Source organism: Pterocles gutturalis, unplaced genomic scaffold, assembly GCF_000699245.1.
Source record: "Pterocles gutturalis isolate BGI_N339 unplaced genomic scaffold, ASM69924v1 scaffold9488, whole genome shotgun sequence".
Taxonomy (NCBI): domain Eukaryota; kingdom Metazoa; phylum Chordata; class Aves; order Pterocliformes; family Pteroclidae; genus Pterocles; species Pterocles gutturalis.
In genome coordinates, this window is record NW_010123072.1 from 4,379 (window position 1) to 29,851 (window position 25,473).

Here is a 25,473-nt window from a genome sequence, read left to right on the forward strand (position 1 = left end):
CTCCATGGAGTGAGGATACATTTAGGTCAAGATATCCAGCTGAGAAACTACAGAAAGAGAAACTAGACCCATGTAACTTAAAGGACTAACCACAAAGCTTGACATATGAATTCCAAATATCAAATAATAATCTGAATACTTGAATGTATCCATTAAATCTATTTGAGTTAATTCGCATGATGAATAGCTTTATAAAATTTAGAACTGCTAGCAGACAATTTAGCAAACAGGAAGGAGGCTGCATTCACCCCAAAATTTGCTGGTAGTGAGCAATTTTAACCAGTTTTAAAATGGTGAATTAAATTTCATTAATGGTGAAACTATCCATCAAGCTCGTAGAGAAAAAATGTTTAGTTTTGCAACAAACTTGGATTTTGCAAACAGATCTTTTAATCAGACACGTAACATAGGTTTTCTGTGTTGTCCTGACAGACCAGCAGTACTCATGGTCGCCTTCTCCGCACTTCAATGAAGAAAGATACTCTCCTGCTTCGAGGAATATGAAAGGATTATCTGGTAGTCGCAACCAACCACAGTTATGTTCAGCTCATACTTGTGGCTTAGCATCCCCTGAAGATTGCGAACACACCCACGACCATATCCACCATGGGCAGGAGCCAAGGCAATCGTATCTTCTCAGCCCCACAGAGAGTTGCCCGATGGACCACCATCGTTGCTCGCCACGCAGCTCCATTCATTCTGAATGCATGATGATGCCCATGGTAATGGGCGATCACATGTCAAGTAGCACTTTCCCCAGAATGCACTACAGCTCACATTACGACTCAAGAGACGACTGCACCATGTCTCACGGTAACCCTAAGATTAACCGTATTCCTGCAAATCTTTTGGACCAATTTGAGAAACAACTTCCTCTTCATCGGGATGGGTTTCACACTTTACAGTACCAGAGGACCTCAACAGCTGCGGAACAACGCAGCGAGAGCCCAGGAAGAATACGCCATCTTGTTCATTCAGTCCAGAAACTTTTTACTAAATCTCATTCTCTGGAAGGATCATCCAAGGGCAACGTTAATGGAACAAAGGGAGACAGTCGAGGGGATGACCATCATCACGGGCACCATTCCAAGCATAGCAAAAGGAGTAAAAGTAAGGAGCGGAAACCAGAAAGCAAGCATAAATCTGGAATGAGCAGCTGGTGGAGCTCTGATGATAATTTGGATAGCGATAGCACTTACCGAACCCCCAGTGTGGTAAATAGGCACCATACAGATCATATATCCCATTGCTACCCTGAGGCACTCCAGGGACATTTTGGGGATCTCTCATTGAAGACTTCCAAAAGTAACAATGACGTGAAATGTTCAGCTTGTGAAGGGCTAGCAATGACCCCTGATGGTAAATACATGAAAAGGAGTTCTTGGTCCACGCTTACAGTAAGTCAGGCTAAAGAAGCATATCGCAAATCATCACTGAACTTAGATAAGCCTTTGGTTCATCAGGAAATCAAACCTTCCTTGAGGCCATGCCATTACCTTCAGGTAAGAGGAAGATTTTCTTAATATTTGTAATGAAGAAAGCACCACAGTTTATGCCATTAATCATTGTAAAAAATACAAGGGCAATCTGTGGATCTCTCTTAAAGAATATCTGTACGGCTCACCTAGTGCAGATATTCCATAAAACTGAGAAAACTCTAGCTTTTGTTTTAGTTTATAGGTCATAGATTAAAAACTAAATAGAACTGGTGTGTACGTTCACTGGATGTGTTTTCATCTTTGAAGTTCACTCTGAACATCTCAATAAAATCCATAAACCAGATTAAAGAAGGGGCAGTTTTTTCCAGTAGTCTGGGGGCTAGAAAAAGTGTGTCAAATACATGTGTAAATGAGTGATTTTAAAAACCGGCTGTGTGAATTTCTTGTTTTGTGCTATTTTATTCATTTTCTCCAGGTTGTTTTAAGTAACAGGAGAATAGATTTACTGGTATACTCATTTGCTTTATCATGATGATGGTTACTCACAAACATCCTTTTTCTGTCTGGGTCACCCATAATAATAATGAACTGGACCTCTTGAGACCACACTAGAAGCTATCCTTGTTAAGAGTTACATGGGTACCTCATGGAGGGAAATATCTCAGGCCCGGTACTCAGACTGCTTGTGGTAGTGTCCTGTACACTTATTTTCTTTAGCAGCAATGAAGGAGCTCCTCTTTTCTCCTACATGTAAACTTTTATACCTGCTGCTTGCTGCCATCTGCCACCCCAAAGTCATGTTAGTGCAGCCATTTATGATACTGCACAATGATCGAGATATTAAAGTGATACAGGTTTAAAAATTAACTTCCAAAATATTTTTTCAGACATTTACATCATTTAAATGGCCTAAGTCTAGCATAGTCCCATGACAAGTGTCATTAGCACATCAGGGTGTACAGAGAACTGCAGTGGGAGTAGAGGGAGTAGCTGGGAAGACAACTTCTTCAGCTGGCTTTGCCACTGGAAAAAAAGTAGTATAAAAATATTCCCTTAGGTATTTTTACCAAGGACAGGCTGCAAACCCCACATTGTTCTGAGTACCTTCTCTTTTATTTCTTTTTAAGGAACTTCCCTTTCTCCAGAACTTAACTGACTCACATTAACATGGGCAAATCACCGCTCCAGATACATGTATTTAGAGATTTTCAGTTCCTGTGGACTCTGAAGCCAACAGCACAGACTAGCAGCCACTGTACTTCTGTGCAGAGCTCTCTTCCCTCTGAGCAATAAGGGACCAATAGTCACACTCAGGACCAATAGTCACACTCGAAGAGGCAGATTTTTTCAAATGCAGATGCAGGCACCCAGGATCAATCTTCCCTACTGAAACAGGGAAAGTTCCTCATTGCAGAAAAAGAAAAATAAAGAAATTGCAACCCTTATAGCATTGCCATGCAAATTGATTCCAATTTAGACTGACAGCTGTGATATTTTATCATATTGAAGTACAGTTCTCATGTATGTAAAAAAGCCTGCACTTCCCTGGAAGTTTTTTAATCTGACTCAACCAGCCAGAACTGGAAGAGCATCCTGTGCAGAGACTTCCACTTGTGTCTGTGTTCTAAAACCATGTGTATAGCTCTGACATTACAGAGAACTTTAGGTATGGATGGCTTTTTCCTTACCATGGCATACTCCTACTTCTGCACAGACAGCTCTGGTTCTTCTACAGCTCTGGTGGGTTTTGTGCTTTCCTTCTCATCATATTTCATTGTTTCTTCTTCCCCTCTCTTTACATCTCATTTTTCTTTACAGAAGCTACCAGTTTTTACTTTTCATGGGTGTTCTCCTTACTCCCAAGTTATATCAGCGTCCTCAAGTGCATGTGAAACTCTAAACTAACTCAGTTTTCACTAAGCTTTAGATCAAGCCCAGTGGCAAGCCTAGGGAGCAGGAGAGCACATTTTTTGAACTTTCATCAGTAATTAGGAAGGTTTATCCACTGGTAGGTTCCTCCAGCTTAAAATCTAGGAAATGTGAATTTAAATTTTTGCTGCACGAGAGATTTTCTCTGTGATCTTTGGTAGTAACCCCTTTAAAAATGGGATAGTAGCCATTCCCTATTCACAGAAATCCTATAATGGAAGTTCGTTAAGACTTGAGTGCCCCTTTACTTCAATACAGAATCTATAGTTGTGTCCAAAGTAATAATACCAGGAATTCTACATCAGGAATGTTCTCATTAAAAAATATTAAAATAAAATATATGTTCTGTAGAATCTGAATATGCTGTTCAGAGCATAGATATTCTTCAGATGGAGTGGCTGACTTATTCACTAGCCCAAGGTCAGCAAGCATATTGAAGGGACCCCATTCAGTCAATGTCATAACTAAATGCTTAGTTTTGAAACCTGAGAGATGCTGTGCTGTCACACTGTAATCATTAAGACCAGCAATACAGGTCCCATTATTAGCTCTGCCATGAACTTTCTCTGTGACCCAGGAAATGTAGTTTGTTAGTCACTGCACACTTCAATTACTCTATCTGCAAAACTGAGGAAGCATATTTAACTTTTCTTACAGCGGTGTAAGAAGCATCACTAAGTAATGATTGGATAAACATAATAGTTCGGTTCAGAAACTGAGAAATGTAGAGAAATATGTCAGGATCCCTAGCCAGGAGAGTTTACTGCCTTGCTCCAGAATATCTGGAAATGAGAATTCAGGGGATTGTGGAGCTGATTATGCAGCAGCAGATTTCCCTGAGGTGCCCAAGTGAACAGATAAGTGAAAAACCCCAGGCTCTTCACAGGATCTCTGTGTTTGTAGCATTACAACACATGATATTAAAAGATGTTTCTCCTGAGTGGTGTCAGCTACATATTTTTAAATTCTTTTTAAAGCAAAGCTGTGAAATTATAGTCCTTCAGTGATCTTATATGTGAATGCATAAATATACCCCAGAAATATTAAAATTATTTTTCTGTGTTTATATTTTAATATTTTAAATTTAGAATATATATATGGCTTTTACTCTACTGCCTAGTTGTGTGAGGATTCACTGTACCCAGCTCAGATTTCTATCTGCTTGTCTCCTTGATGCCTTTTTTTTCAACACCTGTGTAAAATAATGCTACTTCTGTTTTCCACTGGAGAGTTTTAGTATACAAAGTCCCATTTTACTAACACTCATAGCATTTAACAGATTCTTGTGAATGATTAGCGACAGTTTCTATGTACCTGCCTTTAATTTCTGTTTTGAATGCAGACAACTTGAGCTACAAATGCATTTCAGGACACAAAACACTTATGTCATCTCACTCTGCAGGCAGAATAGCCCAAGTAGATCCCACATGCAGTAAAGTGCACTTTTGAACAGCTGTAGCTGTAGCGACTGCTACTGCTATATGTGTCATTTTAATTTAAATATAAAATATGTTAAGAAAAAGATAAATGAGTTGTGAGATCTCTTCTGTCCTCATCAGCTGTTCTGGCTAATTAGGTTCAACACATATATAGTGCAATGACTTTGTTTAATTTTACTCTGAGTACTAGTGAGGAGCAAAGATTTTCAACAGAAAAAAATGGACATGAACTAAATAGCTGTGCTAAAATAATGAATACAAAAGTGTCACTGATGGTTTCCGGGACTGAAATACCTTGGAATGCTAGTTAAATAAAAGTAGTTCTTACAATAAAGCCAAAAGACAGCAAGAGCATAGCACTCACCATCACTGAAGTTCTGGAGCACAGTACTATGTGTCACTGATTAATATTCCTCCCTCGGCCATTCAACAGCCTGCAAAGCAGCAAGCAATCAAGGTAAACATACCACAAGGTACAGTGAATGAGTCAGCGATAAAAAAGAAAATAGCATGTTGTTCTAAAAATGGCTTCAGCCCACTCCTGTCTTCCTAGTGCATTTAAGTACTAGCGTCATCCATTACCGCGCTGGCACTGCTAAGCATGTGGGTAATAATGTCAGCTGTGTACTCTACAGAATGAAAGAAAAGCACAAGAGTTGGCCTCTTAAAAAAGAAAAAGAAAGAAGCAGCAGTTTCAACAAGGCTCTTTACTGGCTTAAGTTATGCCTACATGGAGAAGGGCTTTGAGGAGAAGCTAACGGATAAAGAGGTTTTAAGCCCTCAGTTACATTCTTCCAGGAACTCTTCTGGGGACAGGACGGATTCCCACAAATTAGACGTTGCCCTCCGGAGACATGCTACTGTTTTGCACTCTCCCCCTGGTTTGCAAGGATGAATGGATTTGAACTCAATGCACCTTTCTCAGTACTTCATCCTTGTGAAGTTAGATTGTATCTGCTTGCTTGACATAAACCCAGATATGAACTGCAGAAACTACATCCAGTACTCTTGCCAACTGATGCATACTGCGTAGCTAGCCAGAGCTAGCAGAGTTTTGATACAAGCATCCAAATCACTGTCACCCATGCTGCCTTCACAATGATTTATGCCCAGCCACCCCTCCAGAGTTAACTGGGGTGTTTACACAGCAGGAAAAGCTAGTACGGATAGTGGGGTAGCAGGGCAGTCTGCGTCCTAAATACATGCTGTACCATTTCAGTTTCTACAGCCCATTACAGTCCCACAAGGATGTCTCAGCTAGCCCTGTGCCCTCCCAGTCGGGACTGGAGGTGTGCAAGAGACCTGTAACGCCCAGACAATAAGGGAAATGATGGGACAGTTAATGGCCCACAGTCCATCCACGGTGTTAATGCCAACCTGCAACATCTGGTGCAGCTCCTGGGGCCACTCTGTGAAGTTCTTCCCCAGGTCAGGAAGGGTGTAGTCCTCCCATACAGTGCAGCAAGCTCAACCACTTGTACTTGTTCCTTATAATGCTCTCTCTACTCGTCTTATCTCTGAGGTATTGCACTTACGATTTTAAGGGTTTTAAATAAAAAGGATTTAATAAAGCTGACACCTCGCTGTGTTTACAGAATGCTGATGGTTTCATGGGTCATAAAAACCATAATACTTCTTAAATACCCCTTCCAAGGGAAGAAGAAGAAGGAAAAAAAAAGAAAATAAATACATTCAATCGATGATGGTATAAAGCTTTGACCAAACAGTTGTCTCAGATTACTGATGTCTTGAATTACTGTGTTAATCGGCGGTACAACAGCGTGCTGCTTCCATGCTTGTGTACTAGGACACTCATATTGGCTGAAATGAATTGCTGAAGATTTTTCCAAACAAGAGTAGAAAGATTTCAGAGCTGGTATTTTCTTAAAGCTGACAAAACAAGTCCTTAATACTGTAGAAATGTCAAAGCTAGGAGTAGAAAAGGGAGGCCATGATCCCAGTGCCCTTTAATCAGGGGGAATTGTCCTCCTTTATAACATTAGTACAGTGTGTTGCCAAATTGTTTCTCAATGTTCACCTCAAAGAAGCTGAAGGCTGACCTTTGCAGTTGTTACCCAAGTAAGCTGCTGGGTCTGAAGAAGTTTTCAGCCAGAAGTAACGTTATTTTATGCACTCAAGCCAGCTGCATCTGTCAAACGAGACTGCCAGGAGCAGGCACTCGGGGCTGGAATGACTGCCCACTCTCCTGTGCTTGAGCCTGGCTGCCTAGGGCAGACCCAACGCCTCTCCGGAGCAGTCTATACCATTTTTCCTGCAAGCGGATGACTGTAAAAAATGGTCAAGCATTCATAAATGTTGCTTTGATGCTTTTTTCCAGCTGGTTTTGTCCATCCTACAGTTCTGTGTTTAAAGGTTGTTTTGTGGAGTTGCACATGTGTTTTGGCTGAACGTCTATATGGATAAGGTCCCTGGTACTTCTGCTAGGAAAACTGAGCTTTTCAGAAGTGTGCAGATAGTTAAACATTACCTAGTAGCTAGACATGAAAAAACTACTAATTTCACTCTGTAAGCTAAATAATTGGAGTCATCCAGTGATAACTGTTCAAAACTGTCAATCTTTAGTTAAAATGAGAAAAATGGATGAGTGGGAAATGTATCTATTTTATACAGGCTTTAAAATTATTTACGTTTTAAAGACAAGCATTCTTTTTTTCAGTAGTAGCCCTATAACAAATAGAAAAAAATGTTGCATAATTTCCTGCTTATATGAAGTAAGACACTGTTTACTACAGGCCTTCTTTTGGGTCGGTCCTGAGTATGCTGCCTTTTAGGTTTTTCTTCCCTGACTAGCCTTTCAATAGCTCTGCAATGTTGGAGTCCTCGCTACGTCTGCAGTCTCTGTGGTTTTGGAGGTTCTGTGCATTATAACTATCTTGGGAATACCTCTCCTTTTCTTCCTCTAGGGGCATTTTTGTGTCTTAGTCTATATTTGTGTGACCAGGAATGGTCTGTGAGGTCTTCCCCACTCACACAGGTAATGACAAGGTGACAGCTTTGAATTTCCCTTAGTGACTGCAGTGGTAACGGCAAAGATATTTGCAGAGGGACCTACAGGTGATTTTGGCTGATACGTCATGCGATGATGAGAGTCTGGGCTGAAGGGGCTGATGATACTTTATTTTCCCATTTCCAAAAGTGTCTAGAAAAGGACAGAATAGTAAGGCACTGCAGTGTCTGCACTGTGCCACACAGGATCCCAGCTTCTGCGGGAGCATTGGACGTGATGCAGCAAGGCCACAGGGATGCAGGTAACCCCACAGGAGCAGGAGCTCCTGAGTCACACTCAGGGAGCCTTGTCTCCCACAACTTCACCAGTCAAAAAACCAGGATGCTTTTGTTCACTGTGCTGTGCAGATAGCTGGGCTCCATCCACCCTGCAAATGTGGTTCAGGCAATTCAGTCTGCCTCTCCCAAAAATATCTGCCAGGAAAACGTGTAGTTAGCTTCAGTTGCTGATGTTGTTCTCTGGGCCTCGTCTGCTACCCAGCTGGCATGTATATTCCTGGCTCCCCTTCGCCTGTAGTGAGTGACAAGCTGCAATCCAGTTTAGGTCTTTTTCTTTAGCCTTTTGATGCTTGGTTTTAGCAGAATTTGCATCGTAATTAAATTAATTAAATTTATAGAGAAAGATGTAAAGGAAAATGCATCTATGAGCTGGACCAAAAAGGCAAAGAGATAGAAAAAGAAACTCTGGGTGCATGACTATGGCAAATTAATTGGCAGAAATGTTGCATTTTGTGACAAGCATGAGAAGTTACAAGTTTTGGTCTTTGATGCTTCTGTGGACCTCCATTATTAAAATAATTGCTACCTAATGCTAAATCTATGCTATCAAACTGCATAGTGTCAGGAAAAGTTCCTTGGCACCGCATCCTGATCCTCTATAGTGTTATGTGGCTCAGCCTCTCTTGGGCATTGTTTTCATCCAAACCAGCCAGTATTTCCCTAAACAGTTCCTGGGTACCATCCAGGACTTGGCACAGGCCAGGGACCATCCCTGGTAGTCACACTGGTTTGGAGGCAAAGATTGCTCAATAGCATGAGTGTGGAGTGCTGCAGAGGCCAGCTGATCTCCAGGCAAAACAGTGGGTCTTCATTTACTAACGCATGCACAGCCCTAGGGTAGTCACCACATCATTTTCATCCTTCTCTCTCACTAGTACTGATGGTTGTGCAGCAGCACAGGGTGTTGGAGCAACTCACCAGTTAATATTGCTTAAGGAAAACATGCCCCACTGAGGCTGATGATAGCGTAATTTTAAAGCAGCTTAAGCTGACTACAAAGCAGCATCCTGGGTCACTTACCAAAGGAAGTATGCAGCCAACTGGAACCCAGGTTTCTTGGTTGAATCTCTACAGTTTTTGTGTCTTAGATTGAGAGACTATATATGTATAGGTTCTCATTTAAGTACAGGCCAAGCCCTCCCTTCAGTCCGAGCTCATATCAACGTTCTGGTACAAGATTTCAGTGAGCTCCAGGCTTAGCACACAAGGACACCACTGCCATCTGACTGCACCTCGCTCCACCATGTCAAAACAGCACAGAGTCTAGCGGGCCCCAGAGGGACCTGGCAATGTAGCTGAGGATTTGCAGGTGGCTGAGCTGCAAGGGTCTTTGCCAGCAGTATGAGCACAGCAGGTCGTGAGGTGGGCATTTGGTCCACATTCATCCAGACGGTATAGACAAAGCACTATTTACAGCATTTAACCATCCTCAGATTACAAATCACATTGTTGATGGAGAGACAGCTAGGAAACATAATACTGGTTCTTGTTTTTTGAGTTCATCAATGTTGACATAAGAGTTATAAAGTATTATTTAAATGCAAAGAACACTGTTCTGTAGAAAATACAGAAGTGGTGACTAAGCAATCCTGAGGACACTGGACAGAAGTCTTCTTTCCCTTGAGGATCAGTTACTGCAGCTTTACTTGGAACTGCACATGAAAAACTAAAATCAGGTAGTAAATATTGCTGGATACTGCACCTATTCATACATCTCCCAGCTGGAATATTATGTTTGTGTTCTGTGGTCTGCATGGGTGTCCAGTCCATTTTCAGCTTCCAAATTCCTGAACTGAAGTTGTTTTCAACCCAGTGTAAAGCATATATTGTTTGGGATCTAGATGATTTTCTTGAATTTCTGTGATACTATGGCTGTTCATAGCAAAGCCTGGAAAGAATTGCTGGCAAGACAAGTGCCTCTTGCTTTCTCACATTAGCTCCTGCCTTGATGGACACTGGCGACAGACTTTTGGGGAATGCTGCGAGAACTCTTTGCTTCTGAGCTGTCAAGGAGTTCAGGTAGTAGGGGGTGGCATGGGAAAATTAAAGCTAATTACAAGGATTGGCATTGTTAGTGGTGAAGAGAAGTCGCTGGCATATTTGGTAGAGATTTTTGAATGGCTTCATTGTCTAATTCATATTCTTTGGACAATGAATCATCACATTAAAAAAAAACCACAGAAAAAGATAGTTAAAAATGTGTGCTGAGAATGGTGTTGAAGTGTAGACACAAGGTTAGCTACTGAGGAAACAATTTTTTTTTTCAGATATTGCACTTTTCCTTCCTGCAAAAATTAGACCAATAGGGTCTAGAGTCCAGAGCCAGTAAGTAGGAAAATGTCATTAGTGTAATTAACTTCAGAAGAAAATTCTAGTAATTGGCCAGTGTTCCTTCTTCAGCAAAATTTTGGAGAACACTGAAGGTCCTCCCATTATAATATCAAGGAAACTTTCTACTGTGCTGAAAACCATTTCTGTCTGCCTTGCAAGATTGTCATCTACTTTCATCTACTTGCAGCTGTACACAAAGGCTGTTTTTCTGAGGCTCCTTGAAGAAATTGTGATTTAAGAGAGAGTCTCTTACCTACATTTTAGATTGTGTCCTTTTTTTTTTTTTTTTTTTTGAGGGTATCTTCTTGAACAGGCTGAGAAAGCATAAAATTACAAAAATTATATATCAACTACATAGTGTTTCATATCTTATCCTTCTTCATATCATCTATAGTCTAATTACATGCACAGACAGCTTCTGCTTCTAGTAAAATATGGAATTTATATTACTAAAATAAGTTTTGGGTCATAATGAATATTTCAGTGAATTTTACATCTGCATGCTAATTAAATTTCACAGGACTCCTGGGAGGTAGGTAATCCTCATTTTAACCTTTGAGAATGAGAAATATGAAGAAGTGATAGTCAGCTCCCTCAGCTGAAGCCATATATTTAGAAGTGTTTCGTTTTAGCTAGTAAAATGATATGCCAGATTTTAAGTAGATCAGTAATTTAGTGATGGAACACCTTTAAAATTCTGGGAGCTGGAAGCAAATGCCATAGAAGTGCGTGGAACAACAGGAGCAAATCTCTTTTGAAATGCCAGTGGCTGTTCCTACTTTGACTTCTTTAGCTAAATCCTAAGCTGAAATTAAAAACCCTTGAATTAACTGTGGTCAAAGTCCAGAAGAATTAATATTTCATTGGTTCTTCCAGTTTTGACATCTGTTTTTGTTAGACACACTGCTACCACTAGTTCCTGAATGGGAGCCTTTATCTATCTCTGATTAGATGTAAGGAGAAACTTCTTCCCCCTGAGTGTGGTCAAAGACTGGAAGAGGTTGCCTAGAGAGATTGTGGAGTCTCCATCTTTGGAAACATTCAAAACCTGCTGTGCCTGACCATGCATTGAACAGGATGCTGGACTAGAGACCTCCAGAGTCCCTTCCAAGCTCAGCAATTCCATGATTTCTACTTTGTTCTGGAGGCTTGGTGAATTCATCCCTGTTTTTCCTGACAACATGCTGTAGCTTACATGCAAAATCTGTGCAATCTGAGAATTAGGGGACAGACTTACTGCCAAAGTCCAGTCAGGAGTCCAAAATCCTTTTCTTCTGACAGGTCTAAGCTGAGCGCAACCAAGACACCCAACCGGAAGGGCTTCTAACAAAACACAAGGATAGTGACTTTTCTTCTAAAACAAGAAAATTTGCTTTTTATAGTAACAACATTTCTAGCATGCCCATTGTGAAGGGGTGAGTTCAGTTTCTTCCTCAGCCTGTACAAGGTCAAACACCCATCTTCTCAGTTCCCCAAATTGCATTCTGAGCAGCAGGCTGTGAGGCATTTTGGAGCAGAGGCACTTCTTTCTTTGTTAAAATACTCCACAGGTTTAATCCAAACACCCTTTCACATAAAATTAATGCGAGTGTTTGGCCCAGGGACTATAACTGACCTCCCTCATTCCAGATAAGTGCCTGGATCACGAGGCTGCAACCACCCTTTCTTGTACATGAAGTCCTTCTCTTCTAACCAGCCCTCCCCAGGCAATCTGTGAGCATTTCATGAAAAGGCTGTGGGTTACAAAAAGAGGAGGAGAGCATGCCAGTTTATTTATCAGCTGTAAGTCTTCTCCTTCCCAAGCCCTACACTTGTTATTGATTAGGTAAGCAGTAACGTTTCCCACTTCCACAGCTATTTCATCATGGAAAGAAAGAATAAGGCTGCTCAATTCTTTGAAAAAAAAAAAAAAAAGTCTGAATTTGTTCTTCAGAAGATGGTTTTAGGCTGTGAATGGGGAGTGACAGATGGGCCTTTCTGCTGCCTGTAATCAGCTACAATAAACCCAAGAAAGGTGAAGCATTTGAGAATTTTCTTCATGCTTTGCATATTGGTTGCTAACTAAATGGACCTTTTGGTTCCTTTTGGATGCTACTCTACAGGAGCTAACTCTCATAAATGCCTTGTCTGGGATATTTGGGGCCCTACCTAAGGTTCTGGAGTTCACTCTCAGGATCAGCTGCATAAAATGTAGGAAGTATTAGGTACCACGTGCTTTAATGAAATTGGCCCTAAGTGACTAATGTAAGCTACTACACTGCATCAGAAGCAGAACAATTAAAAGATCCCAAATTTCCTGAACCTGGTTGTGCTCCTCACAGCAACAGTACATGAAACAAAGAGACTCATAATTTTTTGTAATAGTTATAACCAAATCAGTAGCCAGTGACAAAATTGAAAAGGTCCAGACTTTGTCAGCTCGCTGTTCTTACAAAAAGGAAAATCATATGGCATTATGCTGTCTAACTCCTCTGTGGATAGAAACTGCGTATACAAGGATTCATATTAACATCTAGAACAGGACGAAGGCCTTTTTAGACATTATAAATATCAGCACTCTCATCAGTATATGCAAGTAGATAATTAGGGTAATTATTCCCAATTAGCAGCTGCAAGCCCTGCAGATGGGAATTTCAGGGGCTGGTAACTATTGTAAGAAAGCATTTCTGCAAGCTGCAAAACCCTTTTCATGCTTTAGAAAATATACATTTAATGACCTTCACACATGCTTTAAAATATTTTTGTTAATATTTCAGAATAAAAATCTTTTCTGCACAAGTATACTACTTCTGCTTTTCTTTAGATCTGTGTTAGTGTCTGAGATGGCCTGGATTTGGAAAGACTTTTTCAAGTATTTAACCTATCAGCTAAAGTAATTGATGAACCAGGCCAACCTGGGACTCCAATTTTGCTTCTGTTCTCTGTTCATGAGGAAAAAAAATGTCAAGGAAAAACAATGTCAAGGGACCTTTCGTTGGCTTTTGAAGACAGCAAAATGACTCTAGCCATTTTCCTAGGCTCTGCATGAAACCTTCTGACAGAACACGTTATCAAACTTGCTTGACAGGCTCCAGAAGCATTTTTCCGTGTGTTCATTGTATTCTGCTCCTTTGAGTGGCTCAAGGGTAAAAAAATACATGTTTTGATTGTGGATAGTGTTTTTTCCATCATAATGGCTTCTGTGATAGTCAATGAGTAACTCAGATTAGAAAGGGATTCTTGGTGTATTTGTGTATGCTGTGGGTACATCACAAGCACAAATGGAGCACTGCTTCTTCAGTTTTTAACTTTCGTGTGAATTCATTTAACTTCTGAATTCAGAAAGTGAAATAAATGTAATCAACAAAAACAGTAACACACATAACTGTAAGATTTATCCTCATGAAGCTCCTTGTGACAGTGAAGAAACTTAATTTAGATACTTTTTAATATAACAAATCTGTCATTCCTATGTTTTAAAGTAAGATTCTAACTTCAATCAACAAATAAGCTTGTGTTTACTCATTTAAATCCAGTCCTTATCTAGTTATTTGAACATGGAATTTCAGACAAAAGAAAGTTGAGAAACTAATCATTTTTTGCATTTGAGTAAGTAAAAGGTTATTGATCTATTTCTTTTTAAACTTTGTATTTAATTGTCTTTGAGCTAAAATTAAGGAAAGAAATTTAAAGCCAAAATGATTATTCTATGAAAAAGTTATGAGTCTTTTGAACAAAGAGTATTAAGACTGAAGATAATAATTCAGCTTTAGTACAGAAAACTGAACAGTATAACTTGCAGTGGGACCATGTAGATGCCAATAAATGCTTTTTCAGCATTTGGGTTTTGGTTTTAGCTAAGCTGACATACAGGTAATAAAGAAGATTTAAAAGTGAGAGTATGTTCATGTGATATCAATTAATTTTTCTTAATACAGCTTTCTAATTTAGATTTTTACAGGTAATAGTATTGCCAGCTGTAGATTAAAAAAAAAAATCTTGAGAAAATATATTTATTTTGTATCTTTTAGGAGTCTGGCTATTGCAATTATCACTACATGTAAATACCTTTTAAGTCTCCTAGAATATAAAAAATCCTTCCTCCAACACTAATCTCACACATACTAGGTCTTAGGAAAGAAGTTAGGATGATGTGTCACATTTACAAGCTTCAAGTTTGGGAAGATTTTTCATGTTTCCTTTCCAGTCACCATCCAAAGCTGAATAATATGAAAAATTTATTTCTTTGCATGATCTAACCCATATTTCATTTAGATTCACGCTGTTCCCTATTACTTCATATAAGAATATCACTCTTTTTTTTTCTCTGATATTTTTCTCTAACATTTTTCTGATCTGTGCGATCTGTTTCATCTCTTCTTATCTGACTTCACCTTCAGTCTCTTTTTTCTCTCCTCAGCTTGTTTCTTTGTTTAATATCTATGTCTTTACTTGTTCACTCCCTTTTAAAACTTCATTTCCCCTTTAATCCTTTTTTGTGACTCAGAGCACCAGGACTCTTCACCTAGTGTGTGGCTAATTCGTGTATCTTGAAATGGCAGTAAAGATGACAGGCAGGTTGTGTTAGTTATTTACATCCAATCTCCAAAACTGCCAAAACCCATGGGAACATTTGCTTCAGCTCCTCAGTGAACTCTGTAGAAGGTCTCAAATATGTTTGACTTGAAAGTCTTTATTAGACGTCTTGCTTTGCAGAAGCTCCTTAATATCTCTTTAATTGGAAGTTCAGATTTATAGTATATTGGTAAATAAATCCATTGTACTGTTTAATATGTATGAAGTAATTATGTTGATAAAGGATTTGATGCTGCCAAGTGCATCAGCGCTGGTCCGCTGAGGTACTCTGTCACATCCTTCTTCTTAACCATGACTCATTTTAATGGATTTCAGAGTTTCTTATATCCTTTAAGTTAAGTAAATGCTTAAGTGTGTTTCTGGATTAGGACCAGAGGACTTGGCATCTTGGAAGATAAAACAAAAATCAAAGAATCAGCAATACTGTCAGAGACAGGCTTGCTAAGTTTATCCATAAGTCTTAAAACAAGTCTGATTTCACTTTGGATTGGAAAACCTGCTTCTGCTCAATTCTCTGCCAATTTGTGGTGCAGAGACATATCCATCCACCAGCTGTGGATTATCTGACTGCCAATCTTACTACTTGAAAAACCATCCCAACTGCATGAAAGCAGCCTCAACAAAATGTATTAATTATTAACTGGCTACGTTCCTGATATATTACAGCTTCTATGAACTATTTAGCATTTTCCAAATAAGAAAAAAGACAAATTGACACTTTTTTTTTTCACATAAATTTGCCCTAAATCAGAATCCCATCTATTTGTGCCAAAATGACAGCTTAGTTTAACTTAAACACTTCATTAACCTTCCTGAAAAGCAGTCAAAGCCCCATATAAGGAGAACTGGTAAAAGACTCTGAAGTGCTCAACTTTCAATGAGTTTTAGGTCTGAGACAGCTCATCAGCTTACTGTTTATCGGTTAAAAATCTGTGTGCAAACTTTTAAGAGGTTAAGCTAAGCTACTTTCTGCAATTTAGAGCATGTCGACAAATAGATACTACAGCTCAGCTCACAAACCATGACTTGATTGTTCCTTAGGTTCCAACATTTGTAAACTGAACCAATCTTCAAGTTGGAATTACATTGCCAAATCCTTTGGAGACCTTAGAAATTTGTTTCTAAGTGATCTGTTTCTGAAGGATAAAAGATTCATGACTTTTCTTTGGAAAATTAAAAATTGAAGGAAGCACTTAAATGTATGAAAAGAATAATGCACATTTTGCATGTGTGTTTTGTGGTCTCCCTTAGGTACCTCAGGATGAATGGGGAGGATACCCAGCCGGTGGGAAAGATGAAGAGATCCCCTGCAGAAGGATGAGAAGTGGGAGCTATATTAAGGCCATGGGAGATGAAGAAAGTGGAGACTCTGATACTAGCCCCAAGACATCACCAAAATTAACAGTTCGACCAGAGTCATTATTAAAATCCATTGGACAAAGACCACTAGGAGATCATCAAAAGTAAGTTTCACTATCGCATGTTACACGCCTTTCTGAAAGTTGCCATAGTTTGGGTAGTTTTTCCTTGGGTCTTACTGGTGGTGGTCAGTATCCATGAGAAAATATGATACTGTAGTTTAAAAAGCTAACTTTTATGTCTTCATTTTAAATTAGCTGCAGTTTCTTGTGAGCACTGGATGAAAAACTGACATCTTCCTCCATCCATGTAGCAAACCTACTACTTCAAAAAGAGTTTGTTATGTTTTCCAGAGGAAGTATATCAATTTTTTTATCAAAATTTTAAAACTCTATTTCTTTGCTAGAAGGATTGGTTTATATTAATTTTATTTATATTTCATTGCTTTCTCTGAGATAGAAAATACACTATTCTATACTAGGCATAATAACAAATATATAATTGTATCATGTATTTGGCATCTTACACCTTTTTTATTGGTACAATGCTTTATGTATCAGCTATACTGTATCATACTTATTTAAACACATTGTGGAGGGTTTTGTTTGGGGTTTTTTTCATTCATACTACCTACAATATGGCCTATTAAATAACTAAAGCAAATTTTAAAACTATAGGAAAAAAGTCGGTTATCTATGTTTTCCAATGGATCTTTATTTTTCTCTCCTTTGTATCCTTTCAGTATATCATTTTATAACTAAACTGTAAATGTACTTCTGAAGACAGTTTCAAAGTGGTAGCCTGATTTCAAATCTGCATCTTCTATTAGTGTGGCTGGGTGTTTCTTATGACTTAGAAAATTAATCTTTTTGCCTGGGAGAAATAAATAAAATGAAGAAAACAAGAGTGAAACCTTTGATCAAAGGTTGTGTATTGTTCTGTAGGTAATACCATGTATAGTATACCATAGTGACTCACTTTTCATAAAATAAAGTAAAACAAAACAAAAACCTCAGGCAAAAATAATTTTGGCTTAATTAAATTGAATTATTTAGTTTCCAATCTGGAAAAAAAACATCAACTTTCATTATTACTGAAAAGAACAGTTTACAACTATATTGTTTTCTATCTTCCAATCTGGAAGAAAACCATCAACTTTCATTACTACTGAAGAGAACAGTTTACAACTATATTGTTTTCTATAGCTTTCTGTTGTGGATGAGTGCTTAGATAAAAGTGCAATTTAACAGAGTTCAATGGCAAGGTTCACTCTATTATTTACTACATGGAGGAAACATAGAGAGGGAAAATCAGATTAGAATCATTTTGGAATGATTGACACAGGGACTGGAGATGCAAAAGGTAAGGGAGACCCTCCCATTGAGTCACAAGGTTCAGAGTGGACCCCATTGCTTTCCAAACTCCTTCTCAGAGAAGAGACTAGGTGCGGCTGCATCCAATCCTCGTCCCAGATTTGGTCAACGGTTATGGTTAAGAGATACAGAGGATAAGGGAGGCAGTCTTGTTGAGTCACGGGTTCAGAATGCACTCCCTTGCCTTCTGAACTCCTCAGAGAGGAGCCTAGCTGCAGGTGGATCCACTCCTAGTCCCAGACTTGGTCAGTGGTTTATGTCTAAGGGATTATATATGTGTATAGCTAAAGGATTATACATGCACACTCAATTCTCTGTATCGCTTAGCTAAGATTTTAAATTTCAGCATGCTTACCAATTCACTTACTTTCTGTCTGGGCATCCCGTGTTAGTTCAATTCAAAGTTCGAAACCTAGGTTTTCCAAAGCAGTCTCCCAGGCACTGGATTTTGTAAAAATAAATAATTAAATAGAGGGGTGCAGCAGCAGGATCAGCTTGAGCTGGGTAACTCCAGAGAGGGACAATGAACAAAGAAAACCCTGAGCAATTATACCCCTACAGACTATTCACCTGCCTCTCACGTGATGACTTGGTCCAATAGTAATATTTGGGTCTGGAGTCTTCTTTTTCCTCATTGGATTCCTTCGCTGTCTTCAGAAGGGTTGTTTTCTTGTCTAATTCTTGTCTGTTGATGGTTGTAGCCTTGAAGCCTCTGTATCTTCTAGCCCATGTTTTTCCAGTAGAGCATAAGAAACTGAAAAAGTCCCATACTCACAATAAGCACTACCTAGCCACAACCACATCAGTGTGTTAGCCACATTATTCTCACACTAAAAATCCAAAACACAGCACACTGTACCAGCTACTAGGAGGAAAAGCTTACCTAGGTGGAAATTTACAGCTTGCAGCCTAAGGCTTCAGCAAATCTAGCTACTCATGGTAAGTAAGTAAAACTAAGCAAACGGCATACTAAATCATGCAATATTATAACTCTAAGTGATTTATTCTATTTCAAAGTTACGTATTTAAGCTAAACAGCTAGTATTTCCCACCCAGGGAGAATTCAAATTGGGCTCATCCAGCAATCTGTCATTGGTAAAAGATCTTGTTGCCTCGAGGAGCCCCCTGGGAGGCATCCCAGCTCAAGGGGAGATCATCGCCATGCAGCCACGCTGCCTGGCAGGGAGAGCTCAAAGCAGGCTCACTTAGGCTCTTGTGTTCATGGGATGAAGTGGTTGGCTCATAGTCAAGTAGCATACAGTGAGAGAGGTATGCACAAAGCTCCTTATACCCACAATTTACAGGTGTCTGTGTTGTGATGCTCCTTGTGGGTTTCCTGGAGGAGTTCTTGACCTGGCTACAGCTCAGGCCTCTACCTCCTTCAGAGCCTGTACCAAGCTGCTGTTGGTTTGGTAAAGGGAGGGGGTCAAGTGAGTCTGTCGCACTTGCTCACACATCCGTGTAGGCTCAATTCAGATGCACAAAGGTGTCCATACAGGGAGCTGCTGTAAGATTTCTGAGATACCATGAGCAAGGCTGGCATGTGTCCACTCTCGATTGGCAACTAAGATGCAGGCAGGATATATTATGGCAACTCAAATCGTGCCAGAGACCTATGTTTAGGCAACTGAGCCAAATTTTTAATGGGAATCTGAAGGATTTGCTAGAATATTAGTTCCAGTGGTGAAAACATGGCCTATAACATAAATATTGCTGGCAGACCTGACCTGACTGGTTTCCAAAGATGGAAAGATGAGCTCTTAATGACAGTGGTTGGAAGCAACATGTGAATATTTTATATCCTCAGTCATTGTATCTGGGCTGAATTCTGGGTTTGAAGCATGCTGGCTACATAGACTGGTTCAGTCCAAATTTGAGAAAGTCCCCAGGAAACAAAAAAGGTGGTTAATCTTTAGCTTGCAAATACGTGTCAGTGGGTGTAGAAGTCTTTCAGGATGAGGCACCCATAATTTCTCAGCCATGGTGGAGACATATGTTGTGAATTCTTCAGTCCTAGATTTTCTCATAAATGGCTCTAAAAGCTGTGGGTCCTGCAAAAGGGGAGTTATCCTTGTGGGATAAGATGTGCTAAGGGAGAGTGATCTAACGTCTCTGGCTGGTCAAGAGTGACCCTTCTGAAGGCAACAGGGAAAGAGGAGACAGTCGACTTTCTCAGACTTCCACACATTGACCAGCTGTCTTCCTGCTGGTGAATTAAACATTTCTAGAATACAGACCTGAGTACAGAAACCTGACCACGTACACTGAGAAGGTTTTGGAGTGGTCCCCAGCAGACTTGTTGCCTGGGTCCATTAGCCCTGTCCCACCACTGCCTGGACATGCTCTGGGCGTTGGCGTAGGCCAGGGATTGTTCCCAGAAAGCAGCTTGAGTGCAGCCATCCTGTTTGGAGGGTATGTCATATCCATACTAGTACCACAATCTAAAATCTTTTCTCAGAGGCAATTCTAACGTTCCAAGTACTTAGACCAAATAAAATATGTGCTATTCTGTTCTTTGGTTTTGGCTATGGTCGGGCCTTCCCCAAGTGAATGCAGATAACAGCACAAATTTTCCAGTGAGTGGCTGGTCTCAGTGCCTACCCTAGGTCCCCACAGCCTGTGAACAGATACAGACAGCATCTAGACATATGTATTCAAACAAAGAATGTGTTTCAAGAAAAAAAGTCTTTCTGATGTGTTAAATCCTGAAGGCAGGTGGTTACTAGTAGGTCAGTACCAAATGGTGTGTTTTCCATCAGTTTTCCATGTAGTGCAACCACACCGCTCAAAATATAATGGATTAAAACATGGACACAACGCTGATGCAGTGTTCTGTGGTTCACAGCTGTGCTTGTTCATGGTCCCAACGGATTTAATGGCATAGTTACCACTAACTGCAGTCAGAAAAGGAGGAAGCTTCTTGTAATGCTGTGAAATATTATTAGGGGCTCTGTTGAGAATTTGTCGCAAACACTGCACTAGGAATAATTGAGCAGCCAGGCTGCAGCTGACAGATAGCTTTTAAATCTTCTTTTTTCCCTTAAACTGAGAGGGAGCAGCTTGAATCGGGCAACCCAACATTTGCCTTTTTTCCAGTGAACTTCAAGCAGAAATGCGAAAACTGTTCTGGTTCTTATATGTCTTTCTTGGAAAAATATGCAAATTTCAGGAGCCCTTAAGCAGACAGAAAGTTTCTTGTCTCACAGGAATACAAAGTGCTGATCCTAAACCTGATTTTTCACCACAACCATCTCCTCCCAATACATCTCTGTCTCCCTGTCACTGTGGTTACCTTTTACGTCTGGCAGATTTCTATGAGGGATATAGCAAGGGATGATGGTTACAGAGCCTTCCTTCCTGCTCCAGCGCGGCTCAGGAATCCTCATTGCGTGCCGGGTGCCCTTTGTAGGACTGACCACGCTGCTAAGACAGAAGCCAAAGTTTTGAACAGAAACATGTATAGCAGAGCTGAATGCAATTGCTGTAATGTATTATGAGAAATTACATAATTCAAGATGTCAGTTGCATTAGCTGGCTTTTTAGCTTGTTTACCAGGATGGAGGAAGCTAATGTACCGAAATAAAATGGGTTTTATACTCTCTTAGTCCTCTGTTTGGGTGAACTAGATAGCTCAGACCTGTGGTCTGACAGAGCACCAGTAAACCTGTTATAAAATCTGAATAGTGATAGTTTTGGCAGCAGAAAAACATGCATTGGCTGCAAAATGTATGTAGGTAGGTTTCATAGGAGTAAGCCTAGTTTTCTATCACTATCCTGAATAGGATAAAATGAAAATTAGAAAATCCTTCACTTAACCTTCAACAGACATTTGATGTGTGCATATTTCTCTGCTGAAAACTCCTTTGTAAGGAGTTTTTTCCCATTTAAATTCTGTTTCTACTTTGACAAAAGTAAGCTGCTATTTTGTCAGTTTGCGTTGCTCAAAGCTTCAGCAAATTCAAGATAACAAATTCATAAACAATAAAAATGCATATTTGTACCTGAATAAATAATTTTATTTAACAACATACAAATAGGTAAAGGTAACTGATTTAACAGAAGCATTTAAATTCTGAAATAATTTATTTTAAAATACTCTTGGAAAGGAGAATATTTTACTCCCAAGTGGGAATAAAAAAGAAGTGCAGGGTCTGCCACTGCTGGTTTACGCAGATGGCAGAAGCAAGGCGTATACCCAGCCACTGCCATCTGATCACCACCTCTGTCAAACTGCTAGCCCAGCCAGCGTGATCCCCAGCCCACATTCAGCCTAGCCACCTGGCTCTCTTCTAGATAGTGCCCAGGCATGTTTCAGGGACTAACCCTGTTGGATGCAGCAACGTTTTCTGTAGGATAAGAAAGTTTAACTGTACAGGTCAGTTGGCCAAAGGGTTGGGTAATGGACCTAGCTTTTTTCTGAGTATAGCTATAGCCTAAGTGACTCAAATTTTGCTGTATTTTTCAAAAATTAAATGTACCTAATATCTAGTTTACTCACTCATTTCAGTTATTTTTCTGTGAATGCTGTTTCAAAAGACTAAGTAGTATGTTGCACTGCTTAGTCCTATAACAACAAGTCGAAGGCCAGTGTAATTTCTTATTATTATTAAATTGCATTTGAGTGAAATATAATGCAATAAGGCTTGCTGTGGTGGAGACAGGACACATACTTGAATCTGCTTCCTTTCCAACTTTTTCTTTCTTGGAACAGTGCCAGCAATGCCACTTATTGTGGAAATTATTTTGACTCCTAGTACTCCCAGGAGAAAAAAAATATTATTTTTTAATTTTGCATTATGATTAGACATACAAAATGTTTCAGATGTCAGTTTTGGTATCCTATGAACAAATATAGGTCTTCTGGAGATGAAAGGCAAGCCCTGTAAATTCGGTCTGTTATTTTCTGATGTGCTGTGATGCTACTGGGGATGGAGTTAAACTGCGTTGGAAGGTAGTTTGCGGAAGGTAGCTTGTAGAAGGTAGGTAGTATGCTACTAGGTATTTTCATTTACAGTAAAGGTCAAGACGGCTGAACAGTTTATGGAACCGGTAGCTGAAACAAAGGGAATATCTGTCCTAAATAAGTTTTGTGCAATCCTGGAAGAGAGACTGACCCACATGATTTGTAAGGGTATCCTTCCAGACAGAAATATCATTTCTCTGTATTTGTGATAAAAACAAGCAAAGCTGAGAGATGGAAGCATCAGAGACTCTAGGATCCAGAAAGGAAAGCTGAAAAGCAAACAAGAATTTTGGATTATTTGACAGAAAAACAATTCTATGACTGAAGATAATGTTCTGGTTATTTGATGCTTCTCATTTTCAGAAGAAGAGTACATTATGTACCGATTATGTAAATGAACAGGATAGCACTGTAGAAATAGCAAGTTCCATTTTCAGTATGTCCTTTTTGAAGTGTTGCGAAAGACTTTGAAAACTGTCTAACCATTTAGTCAAAAGGAATAACAGTAGTATTTAGCCCAAAGTTAAGACTCTATTTGAAGATCATACTGGTATCACTCAGGCACATGAATAGCCCTGCTGTGCTGAAGTTTTCTGTTATGCTCTGAAGTGACTCATGGGAAACTAGAGGCTGCAAACATGAAGATGGAATAGATTAAGCTACACAATATCAATGATAGCAGTGTGCACTTTTGTTTTGTGAACTTCTGATGGCAGACTTTATTGTGGCAGTTTGTAGTCCAGATACCTTAGGCTGAGGGGTAAGCAGACAGAAAGGCATGTGAGCAGATAGGTAGTACAAAAATGTACTATTTCAATGAGGAAGGAAATCTGCCATAGCAGAAGTTATTTAGTGGACTGCCACAGTACAGTACCAGTGGTATTTTGATTTGTCTTGGCTGTATTCTCCATCCAACCCTCTGCCAGGTTTTGGCCCCTGTATGGAAGTGAGCGTCACGGTCAGAGAGAAGCAGCTGTGCTTCCCTCAGACGTTTAACCCTTTTGCATATGTTATTAAAGCCTATAGCGCAATTGAAGCTCCCTCAGACGTTTAACCCTTTTGCATTGGATGTTATTAAAGCCTATAGCGCAATTGAAGAGCATAATGCATTTCCATATTTCAGACACTTTTCTTCACAGACTGGTATCTCAGTGCAAAAGTTACTTTATTCAGTAGTTTAAGCTAATATGCCTAAGTAAGACCTCTAATGGTTGACATGTTTTCTGGGCTCATGGTAACCCAGATCAAAGCAGTGATTCGAATTAAAAATAATGTTTCCTGGCCCTTCCACTTTCAGAGTGAGAAATTGCTTCTCTCTGTGGCCATACTAACTTATGCTGATTTAAAGAATATCTGGACTCTGACCCAAGGCATGTCCCCTTGTTCTGTTCTGCAGACTCTATTATGGCAACTAAAATGTTGCCAAAGCACACAGCAAGGAGGTTAACCTGCAACAAGAAGATCTGACAGCACTTGACTGCCAGAGCCCCTCAGCAAAATTCATGGAAGAGCACAGGCTCTAAGACATGTGGGAAATCTCCACTAAAAAGAAAAAAAACTTACCATTTGTAACCATTTGTGCTAACCACAGCACACTTACAACATGAGAAAATGAAAACCAAATGAGAAGTTTGAAAGCACTACATGAGACCAAACCTCTGACTTTTCACCATCTTTGCCCGTGACAGTGCCAACTCCATATCTTTTAGTGATGGACACGTTTGTGGGTATTTCTCCCAGATAAATACCACTTCGTAAGTACACAGAGAGAATTCCTGATATTGCAGGCTGTAGGTAAGCATGCACATGTTGAGGAGGGGGTGTGCTGCAAAAACTTCACAGATTGAGAGATTAAGCACAGCCTCCTTGCTAGAGAAATTACTGTCCAATTTCAACGCTACCCACTGCTGCACACCAGTGATGCAAGCCTCTTTTTAATTTTTAAAGGTAAACTTCAGTTTACCATTAGTTGTTCATCTGCATTTTGAATTAGGAATGGTTTTGAATAGGAGAGATGGGAAAATCACTAGAAAAGTAACACTCATCTTTTATATGCTTTTTATTTATCTTTGTTTTTTCCTCGATCTTCTGACTAAAAAGCCTCATTACACACTTCATTAGTAGCTTTCTGAGGCCCTGTAGTGTAGTAGCATCCACTCAGAGCCTCTGAGGGGTGAAATTGGAGATTTACTGAGGAGAGTTTGAGGGCTAATTACAAAACCTTATCAACTAATAATGCAATCAGTGGGCCACTGGCACAGTGATAGTGTTCTCTGCTGCAGTCAATAAGATCTGGGTTAGATTAGTCCCCAGGGTTAAGAGGGAATGCTGATGAAGGGCAGCTAGTCATCTGGCTGCCTAAGAAGTATCTTTTATGGGATCAGAAGATGGTCCCCATCCTCTCTTACTATCCAGAATAATAGAAAATGCTCTTAAGCAGTGTTAGGCACCTTATTCTCTTAGAAGTAGCACAGTGTGAAACCTGGGGAGTGACTGAGCCCAGATCTCCTGCCTCATTGTAGTGGATACCAGCTTTATGTTGTAGGACTGAAATGTTTACCCTGGATTAGGGATGGAAAGGAGATCCTAAGGCTCTGAACAAAGTGCAGAGTCTTCACAGGAGTGAAACAGGCTTTTGTCAGAAAGATGCAATTATGTGAGGGATTGAGGTGAAAATGCAGTATGACTCAGGCCAGTCTCACAAGCACAAATACTGAGACTGAAGAGAAAAAATGTTTCTGGCTTCTGGTGCTTATTCA

General features: G+C 39.8%; 1 protein-coding gene across 1 annotated transcript; it reads left to right on the top strand.

Moving 5' to 3' along the window:
• Positions 1 to 437: 437 nt before the first annotated feature.
• On the top strand, positions 438 to 16,482 carry LOC104464911 (disks large-associated protein 2-like; the record flags this gene model as incomplete). Its single annotated transcript, XM_010077761.1, has 2 exons — positions 438 to 1,502; positions 16,271 to 16,482. Coding segments are annotated over exons 1-2 (1,214 nt in total), but the record flags the coding sequence as incomplete, so codon positions are not given.
• Positions 16,483 to 25,473: the final 8,991 nt, after the last annotated feature.